At 44.8% G+C, this 14,439-nt stretch overlaps 1 protein-coding gene across 2 annotated transcripts in view; it reads right to left on the bottom strand.

Moving 5' to 3' along the window:
* Positions 1-143: 143 nt before the first annotated feature.
* Positions 144-14,439, bottom strand: part of Kcnmb4 (potassium calcium-activated channel subfamily M regulatory beta subunit 4) — a 57,453-nt gene continuing 43,157 nt past the window's right edge. Inside the window, exons 3-4 of one of the 2 annotated variants that reach the window (XM_075954439.1) lie at positions 1,999-2,215; positions 144-481 (exon numbers count right to left, since the gene is read on the bottom strand). In XM_075954439.1, the coding sequence (XP_075810554.1) occupies positions 2,047-2,215 (169 nt within the window). In that variant the 3' untranslated portion in view covers positions 144-481; positions 1,999-2,046. Of the gene's footprint in view, positions 482-1,678; positions 2,216-14,439 lie in introns of those variants that run through there. The other variant, XM_075954438.1, reaches the window with a different exon arrangement.

Here is a 14,439-nt window from a genome sequence, read left to right as displayed (position 1 = left end):
CTAAAAGCTACATGTGACTCTCACAGATTCAGTGTGCTTACCCTCTATTCCTGAGCCAACCTACAGCATACAGTTGCCTGTATACTCTTTGGGCCTAAATGGATGTAAGTAGTTCATCTAAACCATGAATATCAAACCGACAAATGAAAACTCAGGTTGATTAACATGTAGATTTCCTTTTATTCCAACACAGACATATGCCCATGGGCTCTTAAGGTTTACGTGTTCTCTATCATCAGTTAATCATAGATAATTGGATGAGGATAAAACAGACTTCGTCTCCCTCGGTGTGATGCCAAGATGATGATTTTCTCTGATTCCTGGTTTCGCCTTACCCGGTGCTTTAGAATAGTTCTGTGTTGCTAAGACAACAGGGACACTGCAACAGAAAACTGGGACTGAAGTCAAGGCACGGAAGCAGCCTCAAAGGATGTCATAAATAGTGTATCTCAGGCCTTATTCACAGTGAAACCTGTAACACCTGAATTAGAAAAAAAAAAAAAAGATTGTATTCTTCCAGCGTTCTTCCAGAGCATCGGGTACCCTTGACAGCTTCCATTCAGAAGGTAAGAGGTCAGTGAGGAGTGCACTGCCATCCGTTCACTTACTGGACAAAACCCTGTGGAAATAACCGAGGTGAGCCTGTCCTTAAATTCCAGCCTTATCCTGAGGGCAGCGTGTCTGCAGGGTGAGACCTGACGCTAAGCTGGAAGCGTGCGTCATCGCACCTGAAGGAAGGCTCGATTCTGGGCGGTAAATAGGGCGGATCTGACATCTGCTGAGACTCACGATTGGTGTTTGGAATTCGAGTGTATGAACAGATGCAAAGGTGATGCGTTTTCTGGTGCACTTTTTTTTTTTATGAGACAGAGTGTCACCGTGTACCTCTAGCTGTCCTGGAACTCACTATGTAGACCTTGCACACAGAAAGAAATCCATGTGTGCCCCCATGCCGGGCTTTGATGTACTTTTGAAGGTACCGAAAGCCCAGCAGCAGTGGGGTGAGCCAGGCTGCATCCCCAGCTCTGTCTGAGCAAACTGAACAAAGGCAGGGCAAGGAAAATGAGATGCTTGAATGGACTTTGTTTAAAGTCCTAAAAGAAAAAAAAAAAGAAGGAAAACGGCACTTGACTCTAAACTGAAGAGTGTTCTTCATGTCATGTATATATTCTACTGCCAAAAGGAAAAAAAAATGAACAATGAGGCTGGGGATATGGCTCAATGGTCTGGAGATTGTCTAACATGTGCAACGCCCTTGTTTGGATTCCTAGCACTTCAAATAAATGAATAAATTGCATGAAGAGATGAATGAGAACTCTGTGCCCCCAGAGCTTGGAAAAGCCTTCTTCAGAATCAGGTCCCTCTCTCGCAAAGTCATCTGGCTGGAAATAACAGCTATGCAAAGGCTGGCAGTGGAGGATCCTTCCTCAGTCCTCAAAGGAAAGGAAACAGAGTGGCCGGAGGCCGAGTTACCACCATAGAATTCCTTTTTCAAGTAGGAGTCAAGGTACTTTTTACTCAAGGAAACTGGTAGTCGTGGAGTAAGGTCAATGGTTCTGCAGATTCGAGTGATGAATTTCACCTAGCAGAGTCAAGTGAAAACCATTAGACCCTTGTTTTAACACCCTGGTGATCTAAGTGTAAAAAAAAAAAAAGAAAAAAGAAAATAGAAAAAAACCACAGAGCACTGCATTTTAATATCTGTAAGAAGCATAAATCATAATGGTTTGTATGCTACACTATACAAATAAGGTAACTGTACTTTCCAAAGAAAACCAACTTCTTAGAGGGTTTTCCAAACAGTCACTCCATATAGCTAAGAGCTTGACCCTTTAGCCACTGCTACAGCAAGGGGGATACAGGTGATAAGTTCCCGACTCTTCCAGCTGTGCCTGTTTCTGCCACCACTGAAGAAGGGGCCTCGCGGAGGCCTGCTGCAGCCCCTTCCATCTCCTGTGCCACCAAATGTGGGCTCTGGCGGGGCAGGCGAGCGCTGACCTGATGGGACAGCCTCTGGGCATGGCTTCCCACAATCCTCGTCCCCGTTTAGGAGAACTTGCGCTTCTTCATGGCTTCTGCCTTGACCGCCAGGCTCTTGGCACAAATGGTCAGGACCACAATGAGCACGCCCACCACAAATGTCACCACTGGCCAGAGGAAGCAGTGCAGGAGGACGATGTCATCATGCGTGCGGCGTAGGAGAACGTCCTCTGGTCTGTAAGGGTGGAGGGCAAGGAAAGAAGAGCAGTCAGACTCTCTCGTTACAGATTCGGAAACTCTACGACCCGACCCGCGTACGAACTGGATTTCCGGCCCAAGGGGATAATCACACTTGAAAGTCAAGACTCTGATTAGGAAGACACTGTACTTTCTGCTTCAAACCCATTTCCAAAAGCTGTGAGCTCTTGAATCAAGCAATTGGTGCAAATCTGCATATCATTTATTATATCATTTGCATGCTGCAAAATGTCAAAGGTACAGCATTATTTTGCTGTCATTTTTTTTCTCACCCCAAATTGCTCCCTTTTTCTTCCTTTCTTTTAACCTCACTGGTCAACAGGTATAGATGAAGATGAATGTGACTGACAGGTGGGTTCTCAGCAGACCTACACTCAGTCTTGGCATTGTGCTAGATCCCAAATGATTTTAATTTGAAGGGAAAAGATTAACACCATTGTTCAGGTGAAGGCGATAGAAGGTATCAGGTGTGCCTAACCCACACCGTTGCTTAACCATGAATGCAGACCAACACCCTGAAATACTACTACATCATATCATAGCATCCAAAGCCTGGCACCCTTGGTATTTCTTAGGATAACTCAGCTGTTGCATAGGAACCAAAGGTTTCACTCGTAAAACATTTATTAATAAAATAAAACAATGGACTGAATGCATCATCTATGTTTCTACGTGAAACTTAGCATCCATTTGAGCCACTGCCCCACTGTCTTTCCACTGAGCCTGCAAAGCCCCAGTAATCGATTTCTCTCTTGTCAGTGGGAACATTGTTTCAGTTCCCACGTTTGTCTCTGATAGAAAGCAAGGACGAGACAGGCTCCACAAACCACGCTCTCCCACCTTTCGTGATTAGACAGATGTCTGGGAGTTCAATTTTCATACAAGAGGCTTGTATTTTATGAAATATTTGCATTCCACCCAAAGCAAAGTTGGCTCTGTTCTCCTACTACTGTAGGCTATGTACCTATTCTGCCTTCAGAAAAATGCTGCAAAATAATGTATCCCACTATCCCCAAGAAAAATCAAAGGCTTCAGAGCCCAAACGGCAGTGCCTTTAACAGGGAAATATACCCCTGGGAGCTTTCACTGGTACTAGCTCTTATTTCCCAGAAGGCTGATAAAGAACACTGGGTATTTCTCTTTTCTGTATTGGGAAGTTGCCACACAGCATCCGCAGAGACAGCTGTGCAGGCTGGATACGAAATGTGCTTTTCTTCTTTGGTGCGTAATTTCAATGTTTGTGCATGCAGGGAGATTCTAGTTGGCATTTCAATGACAAGTTGTATTAAATGAACGCAGAATAACTGTGGCAGCGAGGCCCAGATCACCGTCGGCTTGCACCAATCACTCCAGCTACTCCTCTTGCAGCCCCTTGTCTTCAAGACCTGGAACTCAAAAAGCATGGGATAAAACCGGACTCTCTGAATATGGCGGACAATGAGGGCTTCTGAGAGGCCAAGGACAATGGCACTGGGTTTTGATCCTACTTCATGCTCTGGCTTTGTGGGAGCCTAGCCAGTTTGGATGTTCACCTTCCTAGACCAGGATGGAAGGCGGGAGGACTTTGAACTTTTCACAGGGCAGGGAACCCTGACTGCTCTTCAGACTGGAGAGGGAGGGGGAGAGGAGTGGGGGGAGGGGGAGAGGAGTGGGGGGAGGGGGAGAGGAGTGGGGGGAGGGGGAGAGGAGTAGGAGGAGGGAGAGAGGAGTAGGAGGAGGGGGAGGGAAATGGGAGGCTGGGAGGAGGAGGAAATTTTTTTTCAATTAAAAAAAAACTAAAAAATTAAAAAAAATTTCAAGGTTAATAAAGCATTATGCAATCTATTTCTGTGAGTATTTTCCATCCCTTTCTGTTTGTTAATTATATCCTTTCTAGTTCTATTTGATCTTTCTATAACTGCCTGACCTATAGGATTATTTGGTATGCCTGTAATTATGCTTTATATTATAATAAGCAAAAACTGTTTCATTTTCTTAGACACATATACTGGACTACTGTCTGTCTTTATTTGTGCAGTTATACCCATGATGGCCATAACTTCTAATAAATGTGTGATTACTGAATCAAAAAAAAAAGACCTGGGCTACCATTCATTTAAGTTCTGATTTTTTTTTCTTATTGCTGTAAGGTGTAACAGGGCTGTGACCTGTCATTCTGCATGGATTTATTATTAAATAACTTTTTGCTTCTGCTGAAGAGCTGCCTGGGCTGCAGCCCTATTGTCCACGTACACGTGAAAGAAACTTCATGCCTGCGTTGGAAGGAGTAGAGGTCAAGGCCCCAGAATAGCCGAGGCTCAAGGCAGTCGGAGTCACTTTTAGAGTCTTTACTGCCAACACTGCCTCGGCTCTCTTCCCAGCTACACAGCTGGAAGATGACCCTACCTCAGTGTGCAAGAGAAGGTCCAACCTGTCTCCCAAGATGCTCTTTGAGGAACACACTATTCTACGCCTTTAAAACTACTGATACGAAGAGGAGTTCTAGATTCTTCATCAAAAAGGTCAGATATAAAGCAACATGAATACATTTGGTACCAGGGAAAAAGGAGAGGGAAAGGGAATTTGGATTTTCAATTCTATAGTAACTGCACGTGTAATTTGCATAAGTAATGTGTTTTTGTAACTAATTTTCCGGTACAATGCTTCTGTGTAGATCTGCTTTGGTTTGCTTTCTCCAGTCGCTGTTTAGGATATTATTGAATGCCTTTATCACATATCAAACAAACGAGCCGGGGAAACAGCTCCAGGAGGGACGCCGGAACTGCCATACAGGCCGTACAGACTGTGTGAAACACAGTTTGAAGAACAAGTGTTGGAGAAGATGTGAAGGAAACGGGCAGGAAAGAAGGAAGCCACCGGAAACTGTTGGATCCGGAAGCTTGTCTTCCTCAGAAACTCTCTAGAATTCTATCTCCTTGTTCCTGGGCAACACTGCTGTTTCAAAGCTTTACGTGACAAAGTAAAATGACTCATGCGAGCTGCATTTGAACTGCTTTAACAAATCCTTCTTTAGAGCTAGAAAAAAAATTATCATACACATTTCCTTCAAAACCATGCATGTCTGTCTCCTTCAGACAGCTCTAAGGTGCCCCACAATCTCCTTGGATAGGAAAACATTATTTCTCAGGTCTCTAGTCCCATGGTTATACGATTCACCGAGATCACCTTTAAATTGCTTCTTCTGGCCTAAGTTTTTCCATTTTGACTGGGCTTATTGTACTGTAATTGAAGGTACTCTCCTGCCTCAGTTATCTATGTCCTCTGGGCTGGTTGGTCAAAAACTATTTGACTTAGAATTCACTTTTTTTCATGGTTATATGGTCAAAATGACCATATAACTTCATTAAGTGTAGACAAAGGCCAGACATGGTTACTCTCTACACGAGGGTCCTTTTGTAGGGCGTGGGAATTGTAATGGAAACCGAGTGAGGAAGGCGTGAGCATCCCGAAAGAAGAGCGAGTATAGCCGGGAACCGTGGGAAATGCCTGCGTGCAGGTTCGAATGGACCTTGTGGTAATGAAGACGACACTTCTGTTGGCTCGCTGCTTACTTACATTTAGCATTTACTAAGCACCGTGCTCCCTGGCAAACACTACGGCAGGACATTTCATTATTTATTTATTTATGTTTTATGTTCCTTGGTGTTTTGCCTGCATGTATGTCTGTGTGAGGGTGTCAGATCCTCCTGGAACTGGAGTTACAGACGTTGTGAACTACCATGTGGTTGCTGGGAACTGAACTAGGGTCCTCTGGGAAGAGCAGACAGAGCTCTTAACTGCAGAGCCATCTCTCCAACCCTAGGACATTACATCTTATCTTGTCCTCAAAATAACTGTGTTCTAAATTCTTTCAAGGGAGCACTGGAAGGGATTAGGTTGCTTAAATTCACACAGCTTAAAGTGATAGCATAATAATTTGAAACCATATCGGTGTGATTTTTTTTTTTTAGCTGTGTTATTTATTTACCTGTAAGCCAGCTTTTCTCAAACTAGGTTCGAGTGGTACCTGTTTCAACCCCTCATTCAACTCCCTCAGAATCTGAAGTTGTGGGGCCCAAAAGTCTTGTAGGAACTCTGGGGTGACTCTACCTATACTTGTGCAAGAAGCATTATGTAGGGTTCTATAAGAAAAGAAGGCAGACTGTACCCTAGTAAGCCATTTCTCCGACTATCCAATGCTAGTTGATACCTAAGCCCCAATGCTTGTGAGCGCTTTACTGTGTACTCTCATAGGAGCAGACAGAGCTATAGGACAGATATATAGATATACATATATAGATATGTACGGGGCAGGGCCAGAGACTAAGAGATGGACATTCAGACCACAGTGTGGAACTGGTCATAGGAGGCCTTCAGTTCTCCTATGAGAACCAAGAAGGATGCCTTCTAGGCCAGCCTCCATTCCAACAATTGAGATAAAACCAGAGATTTGGGATACATCATCTTAAAAACAGAAAAGTGATCCCCTTTGACTTTGTCTAATCAACTAGGAGAAGTCACAATCCATGGTACTTGTTCTGTTGACCAACGGGGAAAGAAAACGGAGATTAAAAAAATATAAAATAAAATAAGGGATTTCTTTAATCTGTTCTTATCTCAACAGGGAGTGGGGAGATGTCTCTGCTGGGAAGTGCTTGCTGGGTGATAATGAGGGTCTGAGTTCATGTGCCCAGCAACCTGAACTTAATAAAACATGAACTTAACTGTGCACGGTTAGAATCCTACAACTAGAGGGGGTGGAGACAAGTGAATCCCTGGAGCTCACTGGGCAGCCAATCTAGCCAATCAGTGAGCTTTGGGTTCAGTAAGAGATGCTGTCTCAAAAGACATCATAGCCTAGCATGACACACACCTTTAATCCCAGCATTCCGGAGGCAGAGTGGGGGTCAACTCAGTGAGTTTGAGGCCAGCCATAGTATAATTAGAGGAAGAAATAAGACAAGCTAGCTCAGCAATACTGAAAGACACCTGGTATCAGCCCCTGGCCTCCACACATGTATATTTTGCAGCTACACACACGTGCACATGCACGCACATGCACACACATGCACAAATGCATACACTTTACACACGCACACACGTTCTATGCACATCCCATAACTATGATTGCATAATTTGTGAATATGATACTATGAAAACTGTACCAACCATGAACCAAGAGGACCCACTTAAACGCGCTGTCTCCATGAGATCTTACAGGGAACAGAGGCCCTTCTAGAGCATCAGAAGTCCTTTCCATGGTCTTACCACAGGATTTTTTTTCCCATCATGAAAACTGCTAAAATGTTAAGATTTTGACCCATTTTAGCAAGACAATGGGACATCCTTCTACCAGCTCCAGTCCTCTTGTCTTGTCTTTTCGGTTTTGTATATTTGGAATTGACCTTGATAAACCCTCCCTTGCACACGTACACCCTACTGGTACTTGGTACTGAACCTGTGGCCTTGCACAATTGTGTGCACACTCGACTCCTGAACTGTGCGCATTGCCAACTCCAGTCCTCCCAAGCAATGGAAGATGTGCAACGTTTACATATTACATTTATTGTTATAAACTGCCAAGCCTGACTCGGAACCTACTGTATCATTAGAAACATTTTCACACTTGGGGGGGGGGATTTTAAATTCTAAAATATTTCATAATTACTTTAATCAAAATAATTCCACAAGCATGGCCTAAGCCCCACGTGCCAGGGCTCTGACATGGTTGCGTTGCCAAATGACACCAAAAACTATGAAGGTTTCAACACTCAAGGCTTCTGAACAGGTGCCATCTAGGCCTGCTTTAAACCTTATTGATTATTTATAACATGACCTAGTTTCAAGAAGAACCTGAAAAGAACAATACAAACAGAAGATTTGAATAAAACAAAGTCCTTAATCTGGCAGTTGAGAAGAAGAGCAATATAATTAGAATGGGGGTAAAGGGAAAACGTCACCAAGAAGAGCCCCCGTTCTTAGTTTAAATAAAACTTATCCATGAGCCTCCTGGTACTCAAAGATGTGGGGAAGGAAATACTAGCTACCCAACTGCTATTACAGAAGGAAAGAAACAAGAGAATTTGGAATTTTGTTAAGCTAACCTAGAAGAAAAAATATTCTGCATTTTACCTAAATGAATACATGTTTACCTAAATGAATGAATGTGTTGCATTTTGAAAGACCAGGAATGCAGTTCCTCAGTGTTAATGATGAAATCGCTTCAGGGCTTCTCAGCACACTGAATCCAAAGCCTCCGATCTGCAGGACTGAACAGTTTTCCAGAGTTTGGTATGTCTATCACCCTTGAGAACAAACTCAGTCCAACGATGTTTCTCAACACACTGGGCCAGCATCAGCCTGGCTTTTGACACTGACTGCGCCAGACCAAAACCCTAAGGCTGGAGTATGGGTGCTTTGTGCTCTTGCCCTGGAGGTAACAGAATGAAAAGCCACCAGGAGAACTAGTGATGTGTTCTCTGACAGCTTAACTCAGTCTGTGGGGGGTAGGTTTTTCAGTTGGTCTTATAAAGTTTTCTACATAAGTCTAAACATGTGAACAAATATTCAAATGACATACCACCAGTGGGCCAAGGACCTGAGTGTGACCCCTAGAATACAGGTGGAAAATGCTGACCACAGTGGCCTGCACTTGGACTTCCAGCACTGGGGAGGCCAAAACAGGTAGATCCCTGGGGCTTGCTGGTCAGCCAACCCTGTCTATTGGTAAGCTCCAAGCTAATGAGCTGTCTCAAGGAAAAAAGAAAAAGATTGAAGGCTATCGTTTGGCCTCCACACATAACACACGAGCACAGGAACATAAACACATGAACACATGCATACACACAAACGAGCACACATAAACACATGCACACAAGCATGAGCACATGCACAAACACACATGGACATATCCACACACGAGCGCACACACACACACGAGCACATGCACACACACACATGAATGCATGCATACACATGAACACACATGAACACACACAAACACATGACACACACACACACACAAAGCTTTACTGTGGTTAGGCAGGAGAAATGTGGGATCCTGGAGGTGGCAGAAAGTTAACTTAAGCCGAAGACATTTGAGATTAAACAGACAAGACAAACTCCTTCTAGAAATTTCCTTCTCTGCATAACCATGCAACTTCTGGGATCCAAGGCTACCATGCATTTCTTCTCTGAGGGGTCCAGTTTTCACAGACCACTCATGTCTGCAGAGGCAAACACTGTCACAAACTTCCCCTCCTAAAGGCCAGTCTGGCCATCACTGGAGCCTCTTCTTTGCCACCCTTGTATGCATGCCCCAAATCTAACCAAGTCTTCTCTTAGTTGAGGTCCTTTGCGTAAAACGTATTTAACAACTACAACAAAGTCCTTGAGATAATTCACTGATGGAGAAGAAAGATCTGTTCCGTCCTATGATAAGGCACCGTATCATGCTGGCAGCGCATGGCAGAGCAACGGCTCTCTTCATTCACAGGGAATAAAGGGAAACACAGACGAGGGTTCAACAATTCTTGCTGTGGGACAACGGTCTGTACCCTGTCACTTATATTTTAAATAAATGCTGACTGGCTAGTAGCCAGGCAGGAAGTATAGGCAAGGTGACCAAGCAGGAAGTAAAGGCGGGGCAACGAGAATTCTGGGAAAGGGAAGTGCAGTCCGCAGTCGTGATCCAGACACAGAGCAAGCAAGATGTAACTGCCTTGCTGAAAAAGGTACTGAGCCACGTGTCTAACATGGACAAGAATAATGGGCTAATATAAATTATAAGAGTTAATAAGAAGCCTGAGCTAATAGGTCAATCAGTTTATAACTAATGCAGATCTCTGTGCATTTCTTTGGGGCTAAATGGCTGTGGTACCTGGTGGGACAGAAATCCTCAGTCAACAAATTCTCTTCTACACCATGACCCCAGTGACCTAAAGACTGTCTATAATGGCTTCCACCCTTCAGAAGTTACAATACTTTCTGATACAGGAGCCAAGGGGATCACTCAGAACACAAACACTAGCAGAATATTAGTCAATGTCTTGGCTTTTAGCAATACCGTATTCTGTAGCCTTCTGGATGGAGACTGGATGAAAGCATACTCCTGAAGATACCAAATTTGATCTATTAATTAATAATTTAAAAACTAATCTTTGACGTTTGTTTTCTATTTAAAGCTTGGCGAATAGAAATGCTGGGAACCAGAGTTTCACAGCTTAGTTGTAGAGAGCTTACTTAGGATGCACAAGGCCCTGGGTTTGCCCTCTAGCAAATAAGAAAATTGAACTTGATTTTGGTATAACTGAACCACCTTATTTGAGAGCAATCAGTTGATATGTCTAGTTGCTGGGGAAGCAGTCATATGACCTTGCCAATAAGGTAGAAAAAGCACACTTGTCTTCCTTGTGGCTGCAGGAGGGAACTTGCTCAGCTCACTGATAGTGGTGGAGAGAGGGACAAGCCACACGGGTCCTTCACAGTGAGCGTTCTTACACTGCGCTTCTCTCCTGTGGGGACACACTTGGAACCCTGGCATAGTATAAACTTAGCTTAAGCTGAAGGCATTTGAGACTAAACAGACAAAAAAACTCCTTCTAGAAATTTCCTCCTCTGCCTAACCACACAACTTCTGGGATCTGAGGCTACCATGCATTTCTTCTCTGAGAGTTCCAGTCTTCACAGAAGATCACTCATGCCTGCATAGGCAAACACTGTCACAAACTTCCCCTCCCCAAAGCCAATTTGTCCGTCACTGGGGCCTTTCCTTTGTCGCATGCATGTCCAAATCTAATTATTTCTTTTGAGGCCCTATACAAAAAACATACTTACTAACACTGATCCAGGTTTGTTTGCGTTTTCTCCTGCTAATGTATTATTTGTCAATTTCATTCCGGTCCCCAGACGTTAAATCTGAAGGAGCAGAGGGGTTTTCCTCCCCTACACCATTTGGAGCTCACTTTGACTCACACAGGCTTAGCGATGATGCTATGGTCAAGGCTTTAAAAAGCCCGGACGGCAGCTATCTCGGGAGCGTGGTGTTGCTCCAGAGGGTTCCTATCTATGGATAGTATGCTCGCCACACATCTATAAATGTTAGTCACACCCTCCAGTTGTCCTCTGCCGTCTTTCCCAGGCTGACTCAGAGTGACTGCACAGGGGTTACCTCTCTTTTGTGGAAGAAGTTAAGTCAGATCCAAATCTAGGGGTATGCAGAGAAACATATGCACCTGATGGCGGCAGGAGAAGGAGTCAAGTGGCAGGGGCGTTATTTTGGAGAAACAAAGGGTCGAATTAATTATAAAGTAGACAGCGTATAACTAGGTACATGCTGAAGGAAGGACCTGATAATCTACCCGTGGAGGACTGCATTTGAGAATATGCGCTTGACTTAGACAAACCTAACCCTGAGGTAAATGTTTAATCCATTCTTTACGCCTTAGTTTTCTCATCTGTAAAAGGTGCGTTCATTACTTTTCCCCGCTGTTGTGAAAAATATCTGATAAAAATCAGAATAAAGAAGGTTGGAAGGATCTCGTTTGCCTCATAGTTTAAGAGACATAGTTCATCGTGGTGGGGGAGACGCTGGTGGCAGATGATCATATTGTGTCATTCTCAGGAAGCAGAGTGCAGACAGGAAGTAGAGGCAGGCTATAAAACCCTTAGTCTATTGAGATTCCATCTCCTCAACCGTCTACAACCTTCTACAACCTTCCAAATCAGAGACATCAGCTGGAACCAGTGTTCAAACACATGAGTGTGGGGGGAGGATCAAACACATGAGTGTGGGGGTGATCAAACACATGAGTGTGTGTGTGGAGGGGAGGGGGATCAAACATATGAGTGTGGGGATGATCAAACACATGAGTGTGTGTGTGTGGGGGGGTGGAGGCATGTCCTATTCAAACCACAACAGTGGGAACTAAATGAGACATGGAAGTGAGGTGCTTCAGTAGCTTCCTGAATGGGGAGCCCATAAGAGACAGCAGTGAGAATAATTGTCAGTACTCAGAAAAACCCGATTCTGGAATGGTGACCATATTGGGTCTTCTCCGGGTACCTTCTTCACCTGTACACTGTAAGGAGGTAGTCACAGGCAGTCCCTTTGATCTCATTAAGATCCTGGCAGAGAGGACTCTGTTGCTTTTTGATCACCCGTGCCATGAACAGTGAGCTTCCATCCTGCACGGCGGGCTTACGGGGAGCAAAGGCGACCAACAGGACAGGTTCCACAAGCAAATGATGTTTTCCAATTCTACCACATACGTCAGGCAGAGGCAAGAAAACAGCCCCTAACATCAGAGCCTTCATTAGGAACATAAACAGGAGTTATGCGCTAAAACACATCCTACAAACATCCTTTCACAGAACTAGATGACGCCGAGGGTGGTCCCCAGCTATAGATGGGGCCCGTGTCAGTGACTCTCTCAACAGACAATTTCTAAGAACCCTGAGGGAGCTTCTGCCCCTCTGCATTTACACAGTGACATGCATCTTTTGGTTCGAATCATGCTAAGTGCTCACTGCTTTTTTTTTTCTTTCTTTCTTTCTTTTTTTTTTTTTTTTTTGAACAACCTGTCTGTCTTCTCAACCTGACTCTTGAAGTGCTGGCATCAGACACTTGTTAGGTGTAACCCGTGTCTATGAAAGCTCCTAATTTCTCAGGGAAAAAAAAATGCAGGCATCACTGTCAAGATTTGCAAGCAGAAAGTATGAACTTTTGACTTAGAAAAAATAATACTAGTTTTCATCTCTTTGCTTTCGATCTGCAGAAGCAACGTGGCCAGCTGCCTCCGGCTCCGGTCACACAGCCGCAACGGCCTTCAACACTGAGGCTTCTCTGCCATACCGGCATGGCCTCTCAAACTGTGAGCTGCAATAAAGCTGCAACTCCTTGAAGTTGCTTTTGTCAGGGGTTTTCCCACAGCAACAAGAAAGTAACAATGCCTCCTAGGTCCTTCCAACACTGGGATGCTAGCAGCTTGGTGTTCAAATCCGTGTGTTTCCAGGGACAGGGGCTGACACCAGCAGAGACTGCACACGTAAAAAGAGACCGTTTTTGGAAGCTCACTCTAACAGCCCCATTTTCTGTCATTTCCCTAAGCTGAATCATGTTCTCAGCCCTCGCTGCAGGCTCGGAGGACACGGAATCATCGCAGATTGCACACTTGCAACGTGGGTGTGAGAAACCGTTTCCCGGGAGAAGAAGACAAACACACCGATGAACCCAAAATAAGCACACGAGTCGGGATTCCATTGGGTGCTTGGAAGGCTGGCAAGAGCTTCAACATTTTGGTTCTCAAGGAAATGAGCAGGGTAAGGAATCCCCTCAAATGTCACTGTATCTCCTTCCTGTCTGGACACGACTGGGCCCAACGCGTGCACCAGTGGCATCTTAAAGGAGGTCAAGAAACACTTTCCTCCCCATGGTTCCCGGGAGAAAAGTCAAGATGGCAAGGGTGTCACAAGTCAGGGGTCGAAGACAGCAGGCTCAGCCACACCCAGGGGGTTTCTCACAAAAGAATGGACAGAGCATCTGCTCAGCTCCACTTAGATGATCTCCCTGGGGTTCCCGGACCTAGAAGAGCTCTGCATTCTGCTAAGCTCAAAAATGTGAGCTCGACAAACGTGAGCGGCGTGGCAAAAGGCCTCAGAGGATGGAGTAAAAATCTATGTCCCCGAACTGCAGCCGAGCAAATCCGGAGGGGGGAAACGCGATCCTAGCCTTCGTGGGGATCCTAGGCCGCGTCTATTTGTTGGAAACCGCAAATGCCAGAGCTGTGTTCGCCCAAACAGTCATGCGTATTTACTTGTGTTTCTACAGACTGTGCCAACTATTTTCAGATAATTTCAAAAACAAGTGATCATATTTACTCCTCTGCTTGCCTCTCTGCCTTTTTGCTTTTTATGAGTGGGTAAGCCTATGTATGTTCACGTGTGTGAGGGTGTTGTGTACGAGTGCGTGGAGGGGGGGAGGTGTGCACGTGCGTGTAAGCCAGAGGTCAACCTCGGAACATTCCTCGGGCACTACCCACACTCTTTGAGACAGGTTGTGCTGGGGTAGTTTTATGTCAATTTGACACAGCTGACGTCATCGGAGAGGAGGGAAACCTCAATTAAGAAAATGCCTCCGTAAGACGAGGCTGTGGGCAGGCCTGTACGGAATTTTCTTAATCAGTGAGTCATGAGGCAGGGCACAGCCCACCGTGGGAAGCGCCC

The sequence above is a fragment of the Microtus pennsylvanicus genome, chromosome 20 (genome assembly GCF_037038515.1).
Source record: "Microtus pennsylvanicus isolate mMicPen1 chromosome 20, mMicPen1.hap1, whole genome shotgun sequence".
Classification (NCBI taxonomy): domain Eukaryota; kingdom Metazoa; phylum Chordata; class Mammalia; order Rodentia; family Cricetidae; genus Microtus; species Microtus pennsylvanicus.
This window is presented reverse-complemented; position numbering and strand designations above follow the sequence as displayed.